The 22,962-nt window shown below is 39.7% G+C and overlaps 1 protein-coding gene across 9 annotated transcripts in view; it reads left to right on the top strand.

The window, feature by feature from the left end:
• Rnf13 (ring finger protein 13) overlaps window positions 1–22,962 on the top strand; it is a 117,905-nt gene that overhangs the window by 36,479 nt on the left and 58,464 nt on the right. For 2 of the 9 annotated variants that reach the window (XM_020156340.2, XM_074059853.1), the window contains 2 exons: window positions 1,376–1,456; window positions 10,730–10,855. The exons of 2 other annotated variants lie outside the window; for them this stretch is intronic. In XM_020156340.2, the coding sequence (XP_020011929.2) occupies window positions 1,376–1,456; window positions 10,730–10,855 (207 nt within the window). Of the gene's footprint in view, window positions 1–1,375; window positions 1,457–10,729; window positions 10,856–10,930; window positions 10,975–22,962 lie in introns of those variants that run through there. 5 more of the 9 variants (XM_074059854.1, XM_074059859.1, XM_074059857.1 and 2 more) reach the window with 5 other exon arrangements.

Raw genomic sequence — 22,962 nt, forward strand, 5'->3', positions numbered from 1 at the left:
CCAGCAGCTGAGGGTGAGCCAGGCAGACTTGATAGACGGAAGATGTCTGGATTGAAACCTGCTTCTCTAGTTGGAGAGATACAAGATGTTTGCCTGTAACAGTTAAAACTGTGCAAACTGTGTAGTGTTTATCTGAGTGCCTGGAGATGACACAGGAAGCTAGAGTGGGGCTTCCCAATGGGTGTCGGACTTGGGGATGACAGTGCTCAGTCTAGATGTGTGACCTAATCCATGCTTTGTGCCTGTTGAAGGGTTACTTGACCTCAGCATTCTTTTCTAGCTATGTTAGGAATAGCGTTCCACAACACTCTTGCTTTATCCCATCCTTTTGCTCAAACCAGTGTGTTGTGTGCTTTCTAGTTATGGCTAACAGGTGATGAACACCATCGTGACTTCTAACATATCCCAAATTTCACTTATGTTTCAGAAGTTACTTTTTGCTATCTATGCTTAATTTTAGCCATCTTCCTTGTTTCTTTTGTTCTCTCTATAGCAGATTGAATATTACTAAATGATTTAGCAAGCTCATCTTACAGTTAGGTTACCATTATCTTCGTGTGTGTGTGTGTGTGTGTGTGTGTTGCTGGTTGGATCCCAGGGCCTCACACATGCTAGGTAAGCTCTGTGCCACTGAGCTACATCCCGAGCCCATCTGTTATCTTCCAAAAGTTTAGTGAGGTTTTTGTTTTGTTTTAGTAGAAGGCTGTTAAATATTGTAGTACATGAAACAATGTTTGTATGGCAGGGGAAATTGTTAGAGTTTCAATACCTTCTGCTTTCTCTATGAATTCCATTGAGTGAGGTCCTTTTATTGCTCAGCCCTGGATAAATGTGTTCAGCTATATAAAAATTGACAGTGCCTTAAAAGTATGGCTTGGGGAAAAAAAAAGAGTGCCTTCCTGGCAAGCGTGAGGCCATGAGTTTAAACCCTAGTGCCACCAAAAAAAAAAAAAAAAAAAGAAAAAAAGATGGTGCTTCTCTCCCTGCAGAAAGTCATCTTTCATAGGTAGAGCCAGAAGTCCTGTAAATCTCTTCTGTTAAATCAGACCCTTAAAATCCAGAGGAATTAAACAGAACTCCTGCTGGAAAGTGCTGTGTCCAGGGAAAGTTCCCTGCTAGGGAACGAGCTGTGGGAAAATCTCAGAGAGCAGTAGGATGCCTGATGCAACACAATTACTGCTTCTGTGAGCAGTCAGAACCAAGTTTAAACAGTTGTACATGCAGTTTATGGTGAATATTTATAGAATTGATTTGATTGTGGTAAGCTGCAATAGTAAACCAGAATTATGGAAATGATAACTTATCTAACTTAATAAACCTTAAAATACCATATGTAAATTGGTTTTAACTTGATTATTTTTAATTTTACATTTAGTATAATTTTGAAAATGCATCTCAGACATTTGAAGATCTCCCAGCAAGGTTTGGCTATAGACTTCCAGCGGAAGGTTTAAAGGTAAGAAACAGATATGGTGATGACACACAGTATTTAATAAGGTGATTCATTGTTCTTTATATACAAAATGGTAATACTTCTTACTATTTTTTACCATAACATCTGTAACAGTCATTTGAAAAGAGTAAAGATTACTCATATGCATGAAGCACTGGGTTTAATCTCACACAGAAAGTTTGAAGAAGAAAATGCAAGTCATTCATGAGTCCCTATTCCACGTTAGCACTGTTGACATTTTGGTATATAAGATTTTAACCCTGCTTTCTAGGACATACCTGTGTGTGTTTGTAGATGGATGTGTGTGTGTATATTTACATAAATGCTTACATGTTCCGTGAGTGCCTTTATCACTAATGGAAACTTGCCACTTTGTTTCTTGCTTCCGCTTACTTGTTTATCTGGGTCGTCTTTTCTTGCTGAGAGGTCAAGATCTGCATAACTTTTAATGGCTACCTGTTTTTGCAATATCATGAAATACTGTGGATTTTGACTATTGGATTTAATTTTTCATAGTGTTTATTTAGGTTGTCCAGCTTCTGTTACCAATAGTGCTACAATGAATGTTTTTTTTAAATTGTTTATTCATATGTGTATACATGGTTTGGGCCATCTCTCCCCGCTGCCCCCCTCCCCCCTCCTCCACAATGAATATTTTAACCCATTTATTTCCATAGGGCACATTTTAAAAAACAATTTTTTTTCTAGTATGCATGATTAAAATTTTATTGGATATTTCCAGGTTGCCCTACAGAAAGGTTGGGATAATTTATAATTCCATCAATAATGTCTGTCCTTTTTAATACTAGGTATCAAATACTTGCTAACTTACTAAAATATATGTAGTGAGGTTGAACATCTTACTGGTTTTTGCTTTGTGTGTGTGTGTGAGGGAAAGAGAGAGAAACATATATATATATATATATATAGAGAGAGAGAGAGAGAGAGAGAGAGAGAGAGAGAGAGAGAGAAAGAATTGACTATAAATGCTACTTGTCTATTTAACAGTTAAGGTGTCTTTCTCTTGTTGATTTGATGTATTGAAAGTATCAATAATAAAGTCTGCTATATATACTTCAGATTATTTTTTTCTAGTCTTTCACTTATGTTTTCATTTCATTTAAGATTTCAGAAGCTTTATTACTGTAGTTAAAAATTAGTATATTTTCCTTCTTCCTCTAAGATCTTGATTAGAAAGTCCTTCCCATTCCGAGATATTAGGTTTTCTGTTATATAAGTCAGAATACATGAAACTGTGTAGTGTGTTACATAAGTGTTTCCAGTTTGTTCAAACTTTCTTAAAATTCCTCATGGAAGTACTATGAACCTGTAATTCTCAACTAGGATGGTGGGCAACTCTGGGAGAGGTAAATTAGCTTTTAATTTTCTTTAAGATTTTAAATTATTAAAATATTGCCAGCATCATTGAAAAATATTTAAACAGAAAAGAGCAGGGAGAAGCCTTCCTTATTTCTCTTAGCTGCACACATCAACTGTCTTCCCTCTTCAGGGTTAAGTATTATTGGTGACGTTACAGGCCTTCTCATTTTTTTTTGAACACACAGTGCTCTTTAGTTTGTTTTGTTCATAAATTTTTGAACTTGTATTAAGTTCAAAATTAGTTGCCACTTGTATATATGAAGGGCTGCTTCTTACAATGAAATCCTCTCTAGCTTTCATTTATAAAGGGGTGATGATGTCTGCAGTAGCACAGCCTGGAGAAGCAGTTTTTACATGATGTCAGTATTGAAACTCAGAATGAATCTGCAGGATATCCTTCACGGAGGATCTGTCTGGCCATCAGTTTATAATTCTGATTTTTAGGAAGTCAGATTAGGATTTGGGGCATGGCTCAAGTGGCAAAGTGCTTGTAAGTGAGTGTGAAGCCCTGAGTTCAAACCCCAGTAACACAGGTACACACACGCACGCATGTGCGCGTGCGTACCGCACGCCCAGCTAGAAGGTCAGGTTAGGATTTTAGAGAGACAAATGAGCAGACCTCTCACTTTTTACTATTTCATTCTACTTGCTTAAGGCCCATAGAGGGCTTCTTTGGTAGGAACTGCCACTCTTTTTCACCTCCTCCCTCTGAACTCAGGACTTGGTCATTGCCAGGCAGGCGCTGTCCTGCTTGAGCCATGACTCCTGCCCTCTCTTTCTTTTTGAGTTGTCACAAACCCGCTGTTTTCCATTTCCTATCTAATGTGCTCTAACCCAGCATGAACATAAAGGAATACAGCGAGACGCCCGGTCTTGGAGAGCTGATAGAGACGGTCTCTAGGGACGCCTTATGCTGATGACATTTGTGCCTTCCAGGTACACATTTTTGTCATGTTAGAAGTCCTCTTAGAAACTCTTGATCTTAGTTGTCTCCACCATTTTCATCTCCCAAGAACTTGCATACTATACAATCGTAGCAGCAGCTTTACATAAAGATCAGTTAATGTGCTTAAGTAGACACTTCCTAGCTACTACTCAACACTCCCTACCTCATTTTATATAGGTGAAGTCAGCCTCATTTATCGCCCAGGGTCTTTCCTAACTCCATTCACATAGAAGACAAATGTACACATTTTAGTCCATGTGCTAAGACTTTGACGGTATACAGAACAACCCCACCTGAGACGGTGTTTCAAGGGTTCTTTTTCAGATTGTAGCTAGGGTTGGTGCGCCATGTCTGTGACTCTTTGCTAAGAGGCTGTGCCTCCAATCAGAAGAAAGGTGTACAGTATCGATGTTTCCCTTAAGTCTGCAAACCTTAGAAATACAGTGTGGTGTGGCCATCCTCCAGAGTTAGGCCCTCACAGGGAGTGCGATACCGAGAGCCCCAAATTAAGATGAGAAATTTTGCATTTTTTTCATAGCATATCCAGTATCAAGGACATTCTATATTTTTCCATGCAAATACATGTATGCATATTATCATTTAAAATTTTATAATTTGTTATTTGAATTATAATATGGCTAATCCTCTGGGTTTTGGGACATTTTAGTTGCTTTCACTTTTTAAAGATTGTAAAATATTTTACCATAGAATAGAGTGAGGGAATAATAAAATATCCTATATACTTGTTACCTATATATTAACATTTTACCATTTTTAAAAAGAATAAAATGGGCGGCACCGGTGACTCATGCCTTGCAATCCATCTACTCAGGAGGCAGAGATCAGGAGGATAATGATCCCAAACCAGCCTGGGCAAATAGTTTGCAAGTCCCTATCTCAAAAAAAAAAAAAAAAAAAAAAACCTTCATAAAAAAAGGGCTGGTGGAATGGCTCAAGGTGTAGGCCCCAAGTTCAAACCCTAGAACCACACACACACACACACACACACACACACAAAGTGAAAGAATAAAATGTTAAAGAAAGTATTGAACCAACGACCCCTCCCACACACACCTTTTTTTATTTTTGTGGTACTGGGGCTTGAACTTGGGGCCTCATGCTTGCTAAGCAGGTGCTCTACCACTTGAGCCCTCCATAGCCCTGAGTGTCTGTACTGGAATGGCAGCATGCGGTTGGAGTTTTCCATAAGAACAGTGAGGTGAGGATGTACCTGTGGGCACATTGTGGTGTGGGCTATGTTAACTTAAAGGCACTGTTCATCAAAGGGCACAGTAAGTTTTTGACAAGGTATCATGGCTATGGAGTGAAGCACATTCCAGATGAGAAACACGCACCAAATAGCCTTTCCTTCATAGAAGTGAAAATTGTGACAGTCACTGTGCTCAGTAGAGCAAACAGAAAGCCCCTCAAGGCTGTCATCCTTAAATTTTTTTTTTTTTACCAATTATGTTTGCAGTTTTTAGAACTAAATTGATAACAGCAAGACAAAAAGTATGTCCTCAGATCTTTTATAATTTTTCTTTATTTAAATCTTGTAATATCAGCTTGGGTAAAAAACATATTATTGGGCTTGTTTTATAAATTTGTCAGGGACATCATGATTCTTTGTCTTCCCCATCATTTTTGCCCTTTTAAGACAAGATCGCTAGCAAGCTATTTCTGTCTGCAGATTAGTTGGAAGTCCCAGACCTTGGGAGAAGTTGTTAATTTACATATAAATGAATGAAATTCATTCACAATCAGGTTAAATTTTTTTTTAATTTTTGGTGGTACTGATGTTTGAACTCAGGCCCTCCAACTTGCTAGGCAGGCACTCTTCCACTTGAGTCATGCCCGCATACCTTTCTTGCTTTGTTATTTTTCTGATAGGGTTTCGAGTTTATGCCCAGGCCTGCCTTACCTGCCACCCCGCTATTTTCGTTTCCCATGTAACTGAAAGGGCAGGTATATACCTCCATGTCCAGCTTTTTTACTGTTTGTCATGGCCTCCAACTGCAATCCTCCTGAGTGGCTAGGATTGTAGGCATGAGCCACAATGCCCTGCTGTGACAATGTTATAAGAAAAACACCTTTTCAGGCTAACTACAAAAATAATACTTCTAGTTAAAATAGACTGGAGCCTCTGCAAGGGACTGCCCTTTTCAAGAGCATCTGTGAAGTGTCTTTCACACCCAGAGGGGTAAATTACAGATCTGCTAGGTGCCTCTCATCCATTCAAGTTGAGGATTCACCATCACAGGCATTGTAGTTTGGTTATCTTTTTACTTTTCCACTTTTGGGCTATTATGGATAATTCTGCTGTGAGACTATGTGTATGCAATTTTGGGTGGATATAGGTGTTCATTTTATATATAAAAGGGTGCTATTGTCAGGTCCTATGGTAACTGTATATTTTGCCTTTTAAGAAACTGCCAGACTGCTTTCCAAACTGGCCGTGCTGTATTGGGCACCAGCCAGCATTGTATGAAAGTTGTGGTAATTTCTCATCTGTTTTATCTGTTTCTTGATAGTATATCCTAGTGGGTGTGAGTTGGTATCTCATTGGGGTTTTGACTTTCCATTTTCTAAATAGTTAGTGACTTTGAGCACCTTTTCATGTGCTTCTGTGTGATTGTTTTAAGGAATTTCTCTTTAGCGCCTTTGCTTACTTTTAAATTGTGTTACAAGTTTTTATTAATGAATTTTAGATTCCCTTTTCTTTCCCCTCCCTTCTTTCCCTCCATCTTATTCTTTCTTTTCCATCACTCTGTACTGTTATTAGATTTATTCATTATGTAATTTGCCATTCATGCAAGCTGGAAAGTCTCAGGCTCTTCCAGCCTGACACAATTTAAAAAAAATTTTTTTATGTCTTTACGACTTTCTTTACCAGTGTAATTTATCAACAAAAATAAATTATTTCCATAACATTTACCCTGAATTAAATTATTTTCTGTAGCATTAAAGCAAGATTATGTTTAATATGATTTTTATGTTTAGGTTATTTGACTATTTCAATTAAAATTAGTAACTCGTGCCTATAATCCCATTTTCCTCGGGAGGTAGAGATCCAGAGGATCACAGTTCATGGTCAGCCCAGGCAAAAAGTTTAGCGAGATCACATCTCAATTAAGAAAAAAATTTGTTGTGGTGAGGCACAACAATCCCAGGTACTTGGGAGACATCGGTAGGACCATAATGGTCCATGTTGATGTACGTAAACAGCATGAGACCCTATCCGAAAAATAATTGAAGCAAAGGGGCTTGGCTGAAGTGTTAGGTCCTTAGTACAAACTCCAGCACCACCAAAAAAACCAAATTGGTAAGTCAAACTACTTTGGGAAGTATCTTGGCTGTATTTATTAACTGCTGTCTAACTTGAGAGCTGTGGATAGGTTTAATAGCTATGCACACGTGTTCACAGAAAGCTTTGACTACCGTGCTCATGAAATGCTCTATGATTGCAGCAAATGGGCCACCACCCAAATATTTGTCAACAGTAGGATAACTGTGGTGTATTCACACATTAGAATACTAACCAGAAATGAAAGGCAGGAATTTCACAAAGCATATACTGAGCAAAAGCAGGCTACAAGAGCAGAAAGGAGCCAAAAGCAGATCTGTGCTGTCAGAGGGTAGCCCCGATTGGCAGGGTGGGTGAAGGTAGCTTCTAGAGTGCTGGCAGATACTTATTTTCTGAGACAGGTGTAGGCAGCTTGCACATGTGATTTAGCTGAAAATTGCTTTATGCATGTTGTTTTGTCTATCATTAGTCCAAAAAGCCTTTTTTTAAGGGAAAAGCCACATATTCATGTATCGTTAATCTGTTGTATTACAGTCTTTTTTTGGTGGTACTGGGGCTTGAACTCAGGGCCTTCACCTTGAGCCACTCCATCAGCCCTATTTTTGTGAAGGATCTTATGAACTTTTTCTGCCTGGGCTGGCTTTGAACCATGTTCCTCCTGATCCTGAGTAGCTAGGTTTACAGGCATAAGCACCGGCGCCTGGCCTTGTATTACAGTGTCTGCACGCAGTGATATTTCCCAGCACCCCTGTTTAGCCACCCAAGGGTTACAGCAACTGAGAAAAGGAAGGGGGTGGTTCTGAGCTCGGGCTTCCACAAGCTAGCATAAAGCACCCCCTGTAGGAAGCCAGGTGCGAAGAAGCTCCTGGCTGTGGAGCAAGTCTTCTGTTAGTGAGAAGGGATTGGGCCCAACAGGTGGTTCTAAGCTGGGGGACCTGGCCTAAGCCAGCAGCCTAGGGTTAGGGACTGAGTGCTTCTGCAAACTAGCTGACAGTCATTGTGCTGCCTGGCACATTTGTGCTTGGCTTTAAATGGCTCGCCTCTGAGGGAGGATGAGAGTTAGCAAGTTACTCTTTTCAGTATAATCCATAAAGAGAGGTAGCATTTAATACTTCAAGACCTATCAGTCAATTTAAGGCAAAAAGATTATCTTAAGGATTTTTAGCTTATGCATATTGGATTAAAAAATTTATTAGCGTATCAAAGTGGTGCAGGGGAATACATAGTGATATCTGCACCTGGGCTTACAGTAGATCTTAGTTAGATTTACCCCTTCATCATTCTCCCTCTTCCCCCCTTCGTAGAGTAATTTCATTCTTCTGTTTTCATATATAATGCAAAATATATCCACCATATTCATCCTCACTCACCCTTTCCTTATGCCCTCTGGCACCCACCTCTGCAGAAGACCTGTTTTTCCCTCCTGTCCTTCATCTTCTTAAAAGTGTATATTGATAGTCCAAGGGGGTTTCGCCTTGGTCCTTCAGGCCTGTATTCATCGTGCTTTTATCAAATAACCTCTCCCCCATTACTTACTCATTCTCCACCACCACGCTCCCTAACACTCAACAGTTCACAGTAAGTGCATTTATTATATTCGTGGATAGATGGATTATTTCAATATTTCTCATTCTCTAATGTTTTCTTTCCCTCTCCCGCCTCCTGTAGTCCCTTGGACAGACTCACTAATACAAGTTCTTTCTCTCACTATATATGTGTATGTATATATGCATTTAACCTGTAGGTCTGGCTTCCACATATGAGGGAAAACATGATCTTTGACTCTTTGAGCCTTGCTTACTTTACTTAACATGAAGTTCTCTAGTTCCATCCATTTACCTGCAAACAACAGTTTGTTTTTTTTTTTTTGTGGTACTGGGGCTTGAACTCAGGGCCTTCACCTTGAGCCATTCCACCAGCCCTATTTTTGTGAAAGGTTTTTTGAGATAGGGTCTTGTGAACTATTTGCTGGCTTTGAGTCATGATCCTTCTGATCTCTGCCTCTAGGAGTAGCTAAGAGTGTGAGCCACTGGCGCCCAGCTTTATTATTGTTTTTGGCGGCACTGGGGTTTGAACTCGGCCTCACACTTGTTAGGCGCTCTTCCTGCTTGCGCCACTCCACCAGCCCTTTTCTGTAAGTTTTTTTTTTTTTTTTTCGAGATAGTGCCTCATGGACTATTTGCCCTGGCTGGCTTTGAACTGTGATCCTCCTGATCTCTGTCTCCTGAGGAGCCAGGATTACAGGTGTGAGCCACCAGTGCCTGGCAACAATTTTCTTAATCTGTTCATGAGTCGGGGGGTTCTGGGCTGTTCCCAAGGCGTGGCTGTTGTGAATAGTGCTGCAGTAAACATGAGTGTGCAAGTGGCTCGCATATCTTGGGGTGCATTACTTCGGATGTGCAGGTTGTATTTTTATAAATTTTCCTAACTTTAAAAATAATACATGGTGTTCAAATAGATTCAATAATGCAGAAATGATTAAAAATCCCTTCCCTTTTCCACATGTAGAGCCTCCCAGTAATTGGGATTACATGTATGTACCGGTGCATCTGGCTTCATACTGTCTTTGAGTTGTATGCCCGGTACTGCACAGATTGAGTTTCATTGAGGCTATAAGTATGTTAAGAAAAATTTACATCACTGTGATTGGGCGTTAAAACTACAAGTTAGTGTGTTCAGACAGGCACAGAAAGGAGCAGAGTGTAAATATAACAGTGAGTCAAATGCTCATTTCTGGCAGTGTGATCACAGCGGTTTCCCTGAAAAGCAGATTCAGGTGTGTTATGGAATCAGGGACAACAGCTGTCTCTAGGTCACAGAGGACTGAGGCATTTTGGTTGTGAGATGTGCAAGCCAAGCAGCATACCTGAAAGCAGGAGGAGCGGCCAACATATGAAGGTCTGATGTCATAGCTTTCATTGTTCATTTCTTCCTAGAAACAAATTTAATGTTTATTCCTTCTTTCATGTGCTGTGACCATCATTTCTGCTTTAACCTATGACTGATGTCAAACTGTCCTGCTTTTCTTGGATGGGAGCTTGCTGTTTTCTTTCACTTTGCTGAGTCCTGTGGTGTGTAGGAGGAGACCTCAGTGGGGATGGTCATACTGCTCTTTTATTGTGTGAAAGACAGCTTTGAGTAGCTGCCTTATGGACGGGCATGACTTCCAGTTTTTCCCTTACAAGCAGTGTGACAATGAACTTGTTTCTATACACATCTTTATACCTATAGGCTGGTGTTACTGTAGAGTAAATACCTAGAAATTTACTTTTGATGTATGCGTTTTCTTTATTTGATAACATGAAAGTTCAAAGGTAACTTTATAAAAGGGTTTTTTTTTTTTTGGCTTAGAAATGTCATTGTTGGGAAATACACCAACATATTATCAGTGGTTATCTTTAGAGTGATTATCTTATATATGATTTAAAAAAAAACTTTATTACTAAGAAAGACTGAACTTGTTTTTAAAACTAAATGTTTATAAGACCAGCTACTGCTTCAGAAGTTCTGGGTTTGTGAATAATTGCAGCTGTCAGATAATACATCCAGCATAGTGCAAAAGACAAAACCCAAATTAGATGTCTGTAGAGGTATGTTGGTGGTTTATTGAGAGAAACAGAGCTAACCGCTTCTAATTCTTTCTCAGGGTTTTTTGATTAACTCAAAACCAGAGAATGCGTGTGAGCCCATCATGCCTCCGCCACTCAGAGACAACTCCTCGGGCACGTTCGTTGTGCTCATCAGGAGACTGGATTGTAATTTTGATGTAAAGGTACTGTTTTCTTTTTGTATCTTAAATTGTTTGCTTATTAGCTAATTTTAATTCTCTCCTTTTCAGAAAAGACTTAAGGCAGTACACAAAATTATCTAGACTGAAAAACAAGATTGAAGGTAAGGAAAGGAAAATGAAGGGATGGTGAAGGCAGAAGGGTTGCTTGAGTCCTAGTGATCACTAAGTTGTTAGGAGCCAGTACGAACAGTCTTGTGACTCACAGCTTTGGTAAGATTGAAAATGAAGAAGCCGATGAGGATATAAATCATTGCTATTGGTTCTAAGAATTTTCAGGACTTGGGTATTTTAACTGTGGGGTGGTAGTGGAATTTTACTTGATATAATCTAGAATCAGCCTTCAGTTTTTATGCCTTAACCCTCCTAGTATTAGCACACCTGTCTGCCTGCATCAGTATACCTGTCCATACCTCTGTCTAGATCAGCATGCCAGTTATGTCAAGTAGAGTTTATCTGAGCAAAGCAAAGCAAAGAGGAATCAGGACCTCTCAGAACTAGAGCTGTTCCTGAGAACTCTTCCAGTACCACAATCAGTCAGCATTTACCAAAAAATGGAAGTGAGTACAGAAAAGTTCTTAATAGCTACGCCAGTCAGTGGCCAGTTGGTTTATAGCTTGGTCACTTGGCTCCAGGCCTCCTGCAGCACACCTGGCTCAGTCCCGCGATGGACTCTGTATTGTTTGGGTCCCCTCAGGACCTTAGACAACATGTGGCCTCTTACAAGTTTACTTAACACCATATGCAGATCACCAGGGCTGCTCCAAAGGTGAGCCTTATGCAAGTTTATGAATTTCCCTTGGCAGAAAACCCACAGGACTATAGAAAGCAAACCTTGAAGTGACCTCTATTAGACTGCTCAGAGCTGAGTGTCACGTAGTGTCCTAAGATATCTCATGTACTGTCCATAGCTTGCTTGTAGATGATTTGTGCTGTAAGAAAAGCTGCCTGCACTCCTACTGTGCACATTTCGAATCTGTCTCTTTCTTTACATGGGAGAAATGACACCTGTGTAATATACTCACCAAAAGAATAAAGCTGTGAGCGTAAAGGGCTGAAGATGTTATGTACTCCGCACAATCCATAACTTTATGATTGTGTGCTCGCTTCAGAACTGGACTCTGTTGTCTTTAAGTGAAGGGAACTAGAACTTGAAGTCAGATCTAGGTTTCCTGCTCCTCAGAGTCCTTTATGTAGTTTTAATGAAGCCATTGCAAGATGTACCCAGGACTCAACTGTGCAGTTACAGATCACTCCAGCCAGAATGAAATACTGTGACATCTCACTAATTTCTTGCTGCCAAGAAATGAAAAGCAAACTGTTCTGTTGATTCTGAAGTTTGTTCTAGTGTGTAATTCTGTGCAGTCTTTGGAAACAAACTAAGAGACTTTGTTGAAAGAACTTGCCTTGTGACATGGGGATGGAGGTGGTTCACTTTGAAAGTTAGGGAATTTTGTTTTTGAGGACAAAAGCCCTCTTGTCCCTTTGGCTCATCCTAATCATGAATTCGAGTGTTTTGAGTGGAGTTTTGTCATCTAGCCACTAGTCCAGCTTATCTTTTTCCATCTCCTGCCTTGCGTTTTTACTGCAGTCACATAGCCTTCATAAAGTCGCTCAACTTGGTGTGCTATGCTGATGGAACCTTCATACTACACACACTGTGCTCTCTGTGTGAGGCGATCATCACCATCCAATTACCCAGCTTCTCATCCTTTACATATGAGCTGAGCATGTCACCTACTCTGGAAACCCTGCTTTTCGTTCTCTCACTCTCTGGCAGAGTGACTTATTCAAGCTCATTGGACCACACTTCCACTTTGCAAATCCTTCCCTTACTGCTGTTCAGTACTTTATGGTTGTCATTTTATTCAATATGTTTGACTTACTCCTGTGCTTACCATGTCAGAGTTCATGTCTGAATTATAGTCATGTATCTGCTTTCAGCTAGTGCACAGTGGGATGTCAGTAATGGCTTGCTAAATCAAACTGTAATAATGATCCTTCTACTTAGGGTATAATGCATTCTTTAATCATATACACATGAAAACATGGAGAAAAGTTATTAGAAAGAAATATGTGAATTTTTTCCACTAAACTTTGTAGACACAGTCTTGATGGCTAAAACCCCATCTGTTTTGTAACTTTGTTATTTTTCTTGTATAAATATATTATGGAGTAGATTATGCCTAAAGATTCCTTATTATGTCATCTCTATTTAATCACTGTTTTCATCTCAAGCATCCTATTAAGTTTGGGGACACCAGTTGATAGGGAAGACAGTGATTTTAACCATGGAGAGACTAAGCTGCATACATTTGAATCTTATCTTTATGATTTTGGGTAAGTTATTGTGTGCCTTGGTTCCTATGTAACATAGGAATTAGAATATTCCCTATATCATGCAGTTTTTTTGAGGATCAGTGTCTGCTCAATGCCTGTCTGTCAGTGCCCTGCACCATAGGAAGGAGGCAGTGGTGTTGTTGCTGTTGCATGCCATGCTTTTTACCATTAGAATTAAGCAGAACCAAGGTAAAGATGGCAAAAATGCTGAGTCTTCAGAAATTAAGTTATTGGCTGATAACTGCACTGTGGTATAGTGATTCAGTGCCAGCTGCTATGTGAAATTTCTGACATGAATTACAAAGGAAATTTTAGTTATGCCAGAGTGCAATTATGAAATAAGTTCTGCAGATTCACAGGAGTAAGTTAAGGATCACCTATTATAGCAATCTGAGTGATGAGGAGAAAGTCACTGTGGTCACTGTAGAAACAGCACGAGTCTCACCTCACAAGAGAGTTTCCTGTATGGTGTGGTTGCTGGTGAACAAGACTAGCTTTATTATCTTCCACCAGTAGTCTCCAGCTGCATGTTCTGAGCTCCCAAATTAATTACCATATAGCTTTATATGATCTAATTGTAGGTGCACTACTTCTTTCTGAATGCATGTGAGTCTCTGCAGATAGTCAGTAGTGGCTCATTCTGTCATTTTGTATGAATACTTGTTCCCCGTGTGGTTCACTAGAACTGTGTGCTGATGAAAGCCAACTCAGCATATCCATGACGCTGCACTTGATAGGAGTTGCAAGGTTATTTTTTGACTTTGTCCTAGCAAAAGTGACACCCAGGTGATTTCAGAAATATGAGAATTGGCTCTGTCTCCCATAGCTTTCAGTAGGCAAAGGCTCCCTTTCTATTGCAAACAGAAGAGAAAAGCAAGAAATGAACATATGCCATGGTTTTTCAGGTGATTGATGGTGGTAGGTGTCAGGATCTACTTTTTGCAGCTTGTTTTGGGGGTGGTTGGGGTTGTTATGGTACTGGGGTTTGAACTCAGGGCTACACCTTGAGCCACTCCACCAGCCCTTTTTTGTGATGTGTTTTTTTGAGATAGGGTCTTATGAACTGGCTGGCTTCAAACTTGTGATCTTCCTGATTTCTGCCTCTTGAGTAGCTAGGATGACAGGCGTGAGCCACCAGCATCCTTGTCTTTTTTTTGAAGATAAATCTTGTGCTGGCATTGGAATAACTTCTGTGTTTTTATTTCTTCTTTGAAAGTTAACAAGGAAGTAGAATTTGTGTGCAGATTTTCTCCATACAAACCATTACAAGTGGTTTGTGACTCAGAGGTAAGCGTCAGGGCAGCAGGGATGCAATTGACCATTTTTGGAGGGTAGGAAATTGCATTCCAAATATTGAGAGCACGATTAAAACATTTTGTCTTCTATTGAGAGAAACACATTTGAACCTTTTCATCTTTGAAGAGTTGACACAAAACTCAGGCTGCATATTTGGGTATGTGGAATATTCCAAAGGCTAGTGGAGGAGTTACTGATTACATGCAGCTACTGATTCTGAAACAGTTGCTTGTGCTCACTCTACCAAAACTTGCCCTCTAAAAATCCAGCTCTTTAGAGGAAAACAAGACAGTGCTACTTCTTTTTGTCTTCAGACAATGCTGTTATTTACTGTGACAAAATGTAATTGTTTGGAAATGTTAGTTTTTGGCAAGGGTGAGCATTTGAGGTTAAAAACATTATTGGCTCTTTGATAAATAAATTAAGCCTACATTAAATCTTTTAATTAGAAAAGTGACTTTGAAGCATTGTGAGGGAGAGATTTCTCAGAAGGCTTGAGTTGGCACCCTGGTGGAAAATGTGGTATTTTTTAATCTGAGAAAGTACTTTCTTATTGAAAGAACATTAAAATAATAAAAGAGAAATTTTATTCTCTTTGGAACTGCAAATCTTTTTGTGATTATAAATAAATAAAGATTAGTTATACAAAACCTCTCCATTGTCATTTCTGCCCCAAATAGTTCTGCCTTATGGTTATAATGATTAGCAAAAAATTTATTTTAACTAGACTGTAAGCAATCTTGATAAGCAGGAATGGTGCATTGTACATACTTTACCCAGCTATGGGTACTGAATTTTATTACTGTCTTCTGCACTAAAGATTAGTTTTGAAAAATGAACTACAAAGCCATTTGGGCCAATTACCAAGAAAGCTGAAAGCACTTAAATATTCTCCCTTCTCACTCCCCTTTTTTCCATGAATTGTTGATGACAAGGCATGTGTCAGTGCTCTTTAGAGCCATTTTCTGTTGGACTGTGGCTTTTACAAAACTTGGCTGAGTTCAACTCCACTTGTCTTTCTCTTAAGTCTCATCTGTACTCTGCCTCTCTCCTACCTTAGTCTTTAAGAATTTATAAGTCCCCACATGTGCTGAGTAGTTTCCCCTCTATCTTGGTTTCTACCATGTCCTCTATATGGAGTGTCCTCCTTCTGCTTGTCTGTTTGTCAGATACTTTATTTTTGATCTAAGATGAAGTATGTCCTGTCTGAAGCTTTCCAGATTTCTTCTAGCATAGGACCACTTGTTTTGTATGCACTACTTGATCCCATGTTGATCTCTGTGAGCTCTTCGAGTCAGACATGGCATATCACTTGGTAGATGCAGAAGGAAGGGCTTTCAATGTAATTTAAACAGGTTAGGAAGAAACACTATCATTGGAGCCTTCCACTGACTTCGTGTTTACTTCACTTACTGCCCTAGGAAGTATTTTTATTCCATACGCATTTTTCTCATGATCCACAGGTTTTATGAGAATTAAAAAAAATTGGAACTGCAGTGGTTCACGCCTGTAATTCTAGTTACTCAGAAGATAGAGACTGGGAGGATCACAGTTTGAGGCCATTGCAGGCGAAAAGTCAGACTCCCTCTTAACCAATGAAAAACTGGGCATGGTGGCACAAGCCAGTCATTCCAGCTAGGCAGGAAGCATAAGTAGGAGGATCTTAGTCTAGACTGGCCAAGCATAATGCAAGATCCTATCTCAAAAATAAGACCAGAGCAAAAGGGCTGGAGGCGTGTTTCAGGTGGTATGGTGCCTGCCTAGAAGCCCTGAGTTCAAACCCCAGTACTGAAAGAAAATTAATAGTAAACATTTTCTGGAGTGAGTGAGAGAGAGAGAGAGAGAGAGTGAGAGAGAGAGAGTGTGTGTGTGTGTGTGAAATTTTATCTGGTTTTCCTTCAGGCTTACCTTGCATTGCTCCCTCCCAGGCATTTGGCAAATACCTTATGTGGTATTCCAAGAGCTGGCTATACACTTCCAAGTCAGTAGTACTAAGCAAGTTGATAAGATTTTATGTAGAAATAAACTGCAGATTATCTCACAGTCATGGGATTAACATTTTTAAATTTTTCCTACTATTTTCTAAATATTCCTACAAAATTATGTATTTATAATCTTTCTTACTAATCTACTTCAGCATCATGTTTTTTTTTGTTTAAATTCTAATAAGGCAGTGTGCCCTGATTCTCAATGGTTTGGCAACATTTCACTCATACTGGGTTTAGTCAAACAGCTCCAGTTGCTGGTTCATTCATTCACTCATTTGATTTTTAATTTTTAAATTGGTAAACATCATGCCAGTCAGTAAACAAATAACACGAAGCCAGTCATTTTAATGATTGGGTTCCTTGATAAATCCAGTATTAAATAAATGTATCCAGTATTAAAACAACAATGCAACATTGTCCTCTTCAGCCAGGAAAGTAATACTCAGTGAAAGAAAAAAGCTGGAAAGGACTAAACTCTACGTGCTTGACTCTGACCTATCAGAGCTCTGCTACTTAGTCAGTAGCTTAGTGACCTATCTCTTGTCGTGCTTTCTTTTGCTTCAAGACTTCCACATGGCTGTCATTTTGCATAACAGTTAGGGAAGAAGAAAAGACATCATCTAATGACAGCTTGTGGTATCAAGGCATTAGTGAGAGTGGGACCGTCTCTTGGTGCCTCCGTCCTTTCTCCTAAGGAGTAGCTCTTCCTGACATGGCCATCTGTGACCCTACAGTAATGTGCGGGAATGAACAGTGTTGGGACAGCATTTGATACTGGCAAGGTTGCTTTTCACGGTTCTGGATTCCATTTCTCCAGCTGCTTACCTCCTGTCCTGATGTTCCCAGGGATTTGTATCCTACTACAGAATAGCGTTTCCGTCCACATCCCAACCCCCTCTCTTACTCCTTCTCATCTGCATTGCTTTCTTCCCTTGAGAGTGAGACTCTGCTTAGTTTTTCCTTCTAACTGAACAGGAGGATCACAGCCAGATTTTGATGACTGTGCATCTCCTTACTTTACCTTCTCTTTCTTTTAGCGGAAACACTTGTCTATCTCTGCTGGACGTTCAGAGGGGGAAAGAGTTTTTGGGCCTTGGTTGTTGATTGCTTACTGTTGTTTTGTGTAGGCAATTAAGAAAGAAAGAAAATGCCAGTTTCCAGGGAACTTTCAGTTGGCGTTGGAAAGATTCAGAAGCAGAGTTAGAGAACGTTTTCTGGAGCAGATCTGAACAGGTCTGTGTTGGTGTAAGTTGGGCAGCAAAATGAATCTCAAAGTTACCTCGTGTTGCTAGCACTTACAGGGACAGGGCCTTACTTTGTAGCCTAGAGTGGTCTCAAAGTCATCATCCTCCTGCCTCAGCTTCCTGAGTTACTAGGATTAGTAGGCCGCCACATGGCTTCTGTTCTGTTTTGACTTAGTACCTCTTTGTGTTTTGAAACATAGCACGTAGAGGTCAAGTATTGATACAGTATACATCAAAGTTTAAATAATAACAAAGATGAGTATCTGCGTACCTCCTACCCAGCTTGAGAAAACACCTTACTTCCTGATACGTTACTTTAACCAGGCTTCATTAAAGGCATTTTTATCAGAGAATTCATTATGTTTTGGGTTTTATTACATACACAGATCATGTGAACCTAGTATTTTATCTTCATAATGGCAGAGCTTCCTGTTAGAATTATTTCTATATTGACTTCACATTTTAAATAAAGCGACTTTAAGTTTAAAGACTTAAACTTTAAGTTTAAGACTTAAAGTTTAAACTTTAAGTGGTGGTAAACTTGAAAGTTACTCTACCTATTTTTTATCTTTGTGTGAAAAACTTGCAACGGGAAAGATTCTTTGCTATGGCCAGAGCAACCCTCAGCAGGGCTGTGTATTTTCTACTTCTTTACTGTGGACTTTCTTTTTTGCTCCATACTATATTTTCTTTCTCTTTCATTTTATTCTAAAACCCATGGTATGTCTTTTCCAACTTCAGCTTCTTGGGCTGGAGCTTGTTTCCTGCATTCTGTCCTCTGAACTTCATGTACAGCGCCCTGAACACCAGAGCAACAGGCAGCAGAGAAGGAGGCTGCTCTCAGAGCCAGCACTGGGTGGCACTGAGAGTCAGTGCTCTCCTTGTACTTGCCCCAGCAATCACCTTTCAAGTGCAGGGTGAGTCCCTTTCATCACTGGAATAGTCCTACTAGGCAGATAGCAAGTACAGAGACTTACCCTTTTGTTGTGTGAGAAGTTCTGCCAGAAGCTTTATTTTCAGTGGTGAGTGGGTTGCAGTGGGGCCTCTGCAGTGTAAGATTGGGAAGTGATTAAGATTTGACAGGAGCATGAATCCTATCATAGTCAGAGGTATAAACTTAGATCAGCTCCTGCACTTTAATATGCAATTAATATACATAGGTGATAGAGATTACATTATAAATACCCCTTTTAACTGAAATTGCAATTCTGACGTTAAGTATGTAGACAGCTTTTCACTAGTCATTCATTGTAACTGGCATAGTTCATGACAAAGCAGTCTCTTTTTAAAAAGCAGCTTTGCCTGCCTTCAAGCTAATAGCAAGTTTTATAAATAGATGTACCCATGGGTCACTCAGGTTTTCAGGAAAAGGGAAAGGATTATTTTACAATTTACCGGTTTTATTTTAATCTTCGGTAACAATCACGTGTTAGACACAGTGTTAAACTCCACTGGGTACAGCCACGTTAATGACCTGTGAGATAGGGACTTTGATGGCATGCTGTGTGATGTGATCTGCAGTGTGCACAGATGCATCAGTCTCCTTTCTGACTGCAGATGCCTGCAGGACACTAAGGACTATCTGGACGCATGGTGTCAGACTTTGCTGACTGCAACCCACTGTTAGAGATTTATTTTTGCTCATGCCTCAGAATGTACACAGCACACAGCCAGCCTACCACAAAGCTTATGGAACAGTATGCACACTACCTATTATAATTTGCTTCTAGATCCAGTCAGTGGTTCTGGGTAGTCCTGGGCTATGACCTTCAGCTTGAAAGGCTGACGTAGACAATGTTTTCTTGGTAGGGCGAAGGCTGTCATGGAAGCTTCTACCCAAGCAGAAGCACACTAGTGCAGAACTTGGGCTCATCTGTAGTTTTAGTATTGAGTTTACCTTCTTGTGTTTAAAACTTGCTCTCCCTTGTACTTTGTTTGACTTTAAAATTATGCCACTAGGCTGTAACCTCAGATCTTTAATTTTTCAAGTTTTAAGCATTCTGGCCTCTGCTTTTTGATATTGAACAAATAAATATGGCTTTTCATACAACGAAGATTTTTACCAGCTCTACAAAAATATTTTCTGATGAAATAAATAAATTCAACTTCTCCCTCAGTGTACGTACACATGTATAACGCAATATGCCACCTCCCAAAAGGTCACCTCTGAGAACATGGCCTCAAAAAAGGAAAGGGACACTCCTTTGTACCTTTATAATAACTGTCACGGACTTCAGCATATGAATCGTGGCTTCCAACTGTGCTTCTTGGGATGTTTTTGCACTTAGTTTTTTTAAAAGAGAGAATTCTTGCCAGGTTTATTTGTGTTTCTCCACTTCAGAACAGAAGATGTGGCGGCAGGAGGCTATGATGACTTAGTAGGGTGCTGATAGTGAGCACAGAGAGGAAGAGGAAGTGTTGTTTGACACCCAGTTGAGGGGAAAAGGCAGCTGCAGTCTGTTAAACATACTGGTGAAAACCTTGGTGTACCTGGGAAAGGTCAAGCCCTTGGTGCCCTTTGCCTGGGGAACCTGGGAAAGTGCACTAGATATGGCAGTGCTTTTATCGATAGTGACTAATGCACAACCTCGTGTGTGTTTTTAGGGGAACTAAGCAACAGCTATATGGAAATTATGTTCTCCTGACTGTATCTTATACCTTTGTTGCCCTTTAAACAACTATTTATGTGATTGATATTTTTGTAGAATTGAGATAAACACAAGTAAGCAAGATCACTCTCTTCCTTAAGGAACATAGTGCCTGACATTCAAAATCCTCTAAGCCAGGTATGGTGGTGAGCCTGTAGTTCCAGTTAGTTGGGAGGCTGATGTGGGTATATCACTTGAGGCCAGGATGAAGACAAGCTGGGGCAGCCTAGGGAGACCCCCACCTCAAACCAAATCAAACCAAACACAAAAACTGCCCTGCCTCAAGACAAACAACCAGAAAATCCCAAATGCTCCCAAAGCTATTCCATCAGCTGTTTTTCAAGGCAAAAACAGGCTTAGTTAGCTAGTAACTAATGTTACTAGACAAGAAAGAAATAGTCTTTCATTAGTTTTGAGGTACTATGCTAAAATATAATGACCACAAATTTAGTTTTCTTGTGTTGTGGTTTCCATAGATCTTGTAAGTGCAGCATAATTTTCTTTTTATTATCTTTTTGAGAGCATTGTGAAATTAGTTCTTATCATTTTATTAATGAACCATCATAGTTGAAATTATTCTGTTTAAAGTTAATTATATGAAGCTGGCCGGATTAAAATGTATATGGCTGTCAAAATATCTGGTTGGGTATTAAAAAAATAACTTATAGTTTATAACAGAGTTGTAAACTAGTGTCTGTTGAAATCAGTGCATGTAGTGACTAACTTCAAAGTGTTTCGTTTGAAACTATGTTAAGAGTCCCCAGTGTTTTTGTCTTAAGGACTCAGCTACAGCAGTACTTTCTTACATGTCCACGATAGTTGCCACACTCAGGAAATCTAATATTGATAAATACTGCTAGCTAATAATTTCAGCACACGTTTAAACTTTGTATTTGTCACCAAAGTACCCACCCAGGTGTTTTTAAAGAGGCATGTAAGTATCCAGCCACGGGTGGCATATGGCATCTAGTTGTCATGTCTCTTCATCTGTGACAGTCCAGATCCTTTCTCATCCCTGCTGTACCTCTGTATTTCAGTTTCAGAATTTTTTTAATCACTTTGTTTTCAGTGATTAAACAAACTGAGCTTTTTTTCTGCTAGGCCTTTCTAGTGAACTTTCCACCTTGTAATAGTTTTTTCTCTGGGTTTCACTTGAGTTTTCTAAAATACGCGTGCATATATGACTTCCATTTCTCTATGTGTTTTGTTCACATTTTCCTTCAAATCTTTGAACAGAATTTTAAATTGTATATTTTAGGTAATACAGATATTACTATCAATTACAGTTTATAGTAGCTGTTTAAAGCCTGTGTTGCTAATTTCATATGTCATTTTTGGTCTGTTCCTATGAGTAATTTTCTCCTGGTAATGGATCACAGTATCCTACTTCTTTGTATGTCTGGTAGTTTCTTTTAGTTTTTTTGGCAGTATTGGGTTTTAGGTTAAGGTCTCTCACTAGGCAGGTGCTCTACAAGTTGAGCCACATCCCCCAGCCCTGTCTGCGAATTTTTGATTGATTGATGGACTTTGTGTTATGTGTTATGTGGTTCTGTGTCTGGATTTTGTTGCCTTTTCTTAAAGAGCATTTGATTTTGATTTGGTTGGCCGTTAAGTTACCTGTAGATGGTGTCCTTTTGGGACATGGATATTGTTTTGAAAGTTCATTACGTCGATCAGTAGCAGACTCTATTCTCAGGTGACTGCTTGAGCTGTTGTCCACTCATAAGGTGTGATTTTTCTAGTGTGTCCTCTCAATGCTTGCCGTGTGCAAGAAGTCAGAGCTTGATCTTCTCCTGATGGTGTTTGAGCTCTCGGAATTGTTGGTCTTAAGCTTTTTCCCTGGTGAAGTTGTTTGTGCAAATTCAAATATCAGCCCCACAAGCTTCCTTAAACTCAGGTCTTCATGTTCACAACTCTGTGATTTCTGTGCTCTTGTTGCTCTGTTGGGCAGTTGTGCGGGTCACCTTGTTATTATCTCAGGGAGCACAGTCCTGTGTTGCTGCTCAGGATTTGCAGGCAGCTGGTTCTTACATGTTGTACGGTTTTCTAGTTGTTTATAATGGGAAGGAAATGCATCTCAGGTACCGTAATGGCCCAATGTCAAACAGCCCCCGTTGGGGCATGGATGTTTTAGAAGAATCCAGGCCAGTTGCCCTTAGGATGTCTTTTTTGGATTTGCCTGATTGTTTTCTCATTAAATTCATGCTACACATTTTTCCAGAGTTCTCCATGTGAAACACTGTGGTTCTCTTTCAGGCTCTGTCCTTGAGCTCTCTGTCTGTTCTTGTCCAGCGCCACCCTGTCTTGATTACTCCAGCTTTGTGTGGTAGGTTTTCAAATTCCAAATGCCAGTCATCTTTGTTTCAAGTCTGTTGCCACTCTTTTGGGTCTCTTCAATTTCCATGTGAATTTTACTATCATCTTTTCATTTCTGAACAAACAATAGGGATTCTGATCTGATCAGAATAGAGTTGAAATTGTAGATGATTTTAGGGAGCATTGCTGTATTCCACCCTATGAATAGGAAATATCTTTCCAGTTCTTTTCTTTGGATGTTCTTTAACTTTTCAGTGTTT

The sequence above is a fragment of the Castor canadensis genome, chromosome 17 (assembly GCF_047511655.1).
Source record: "Castor canadensis chromosome 17, mCasCan1.hap1v2, whole genome shotgun sequence".
NCBI lineage: Eukaryota > Metazoa > Chordata > Mammalia > Rodentia > Castoridae > Castor > Castor canadensis.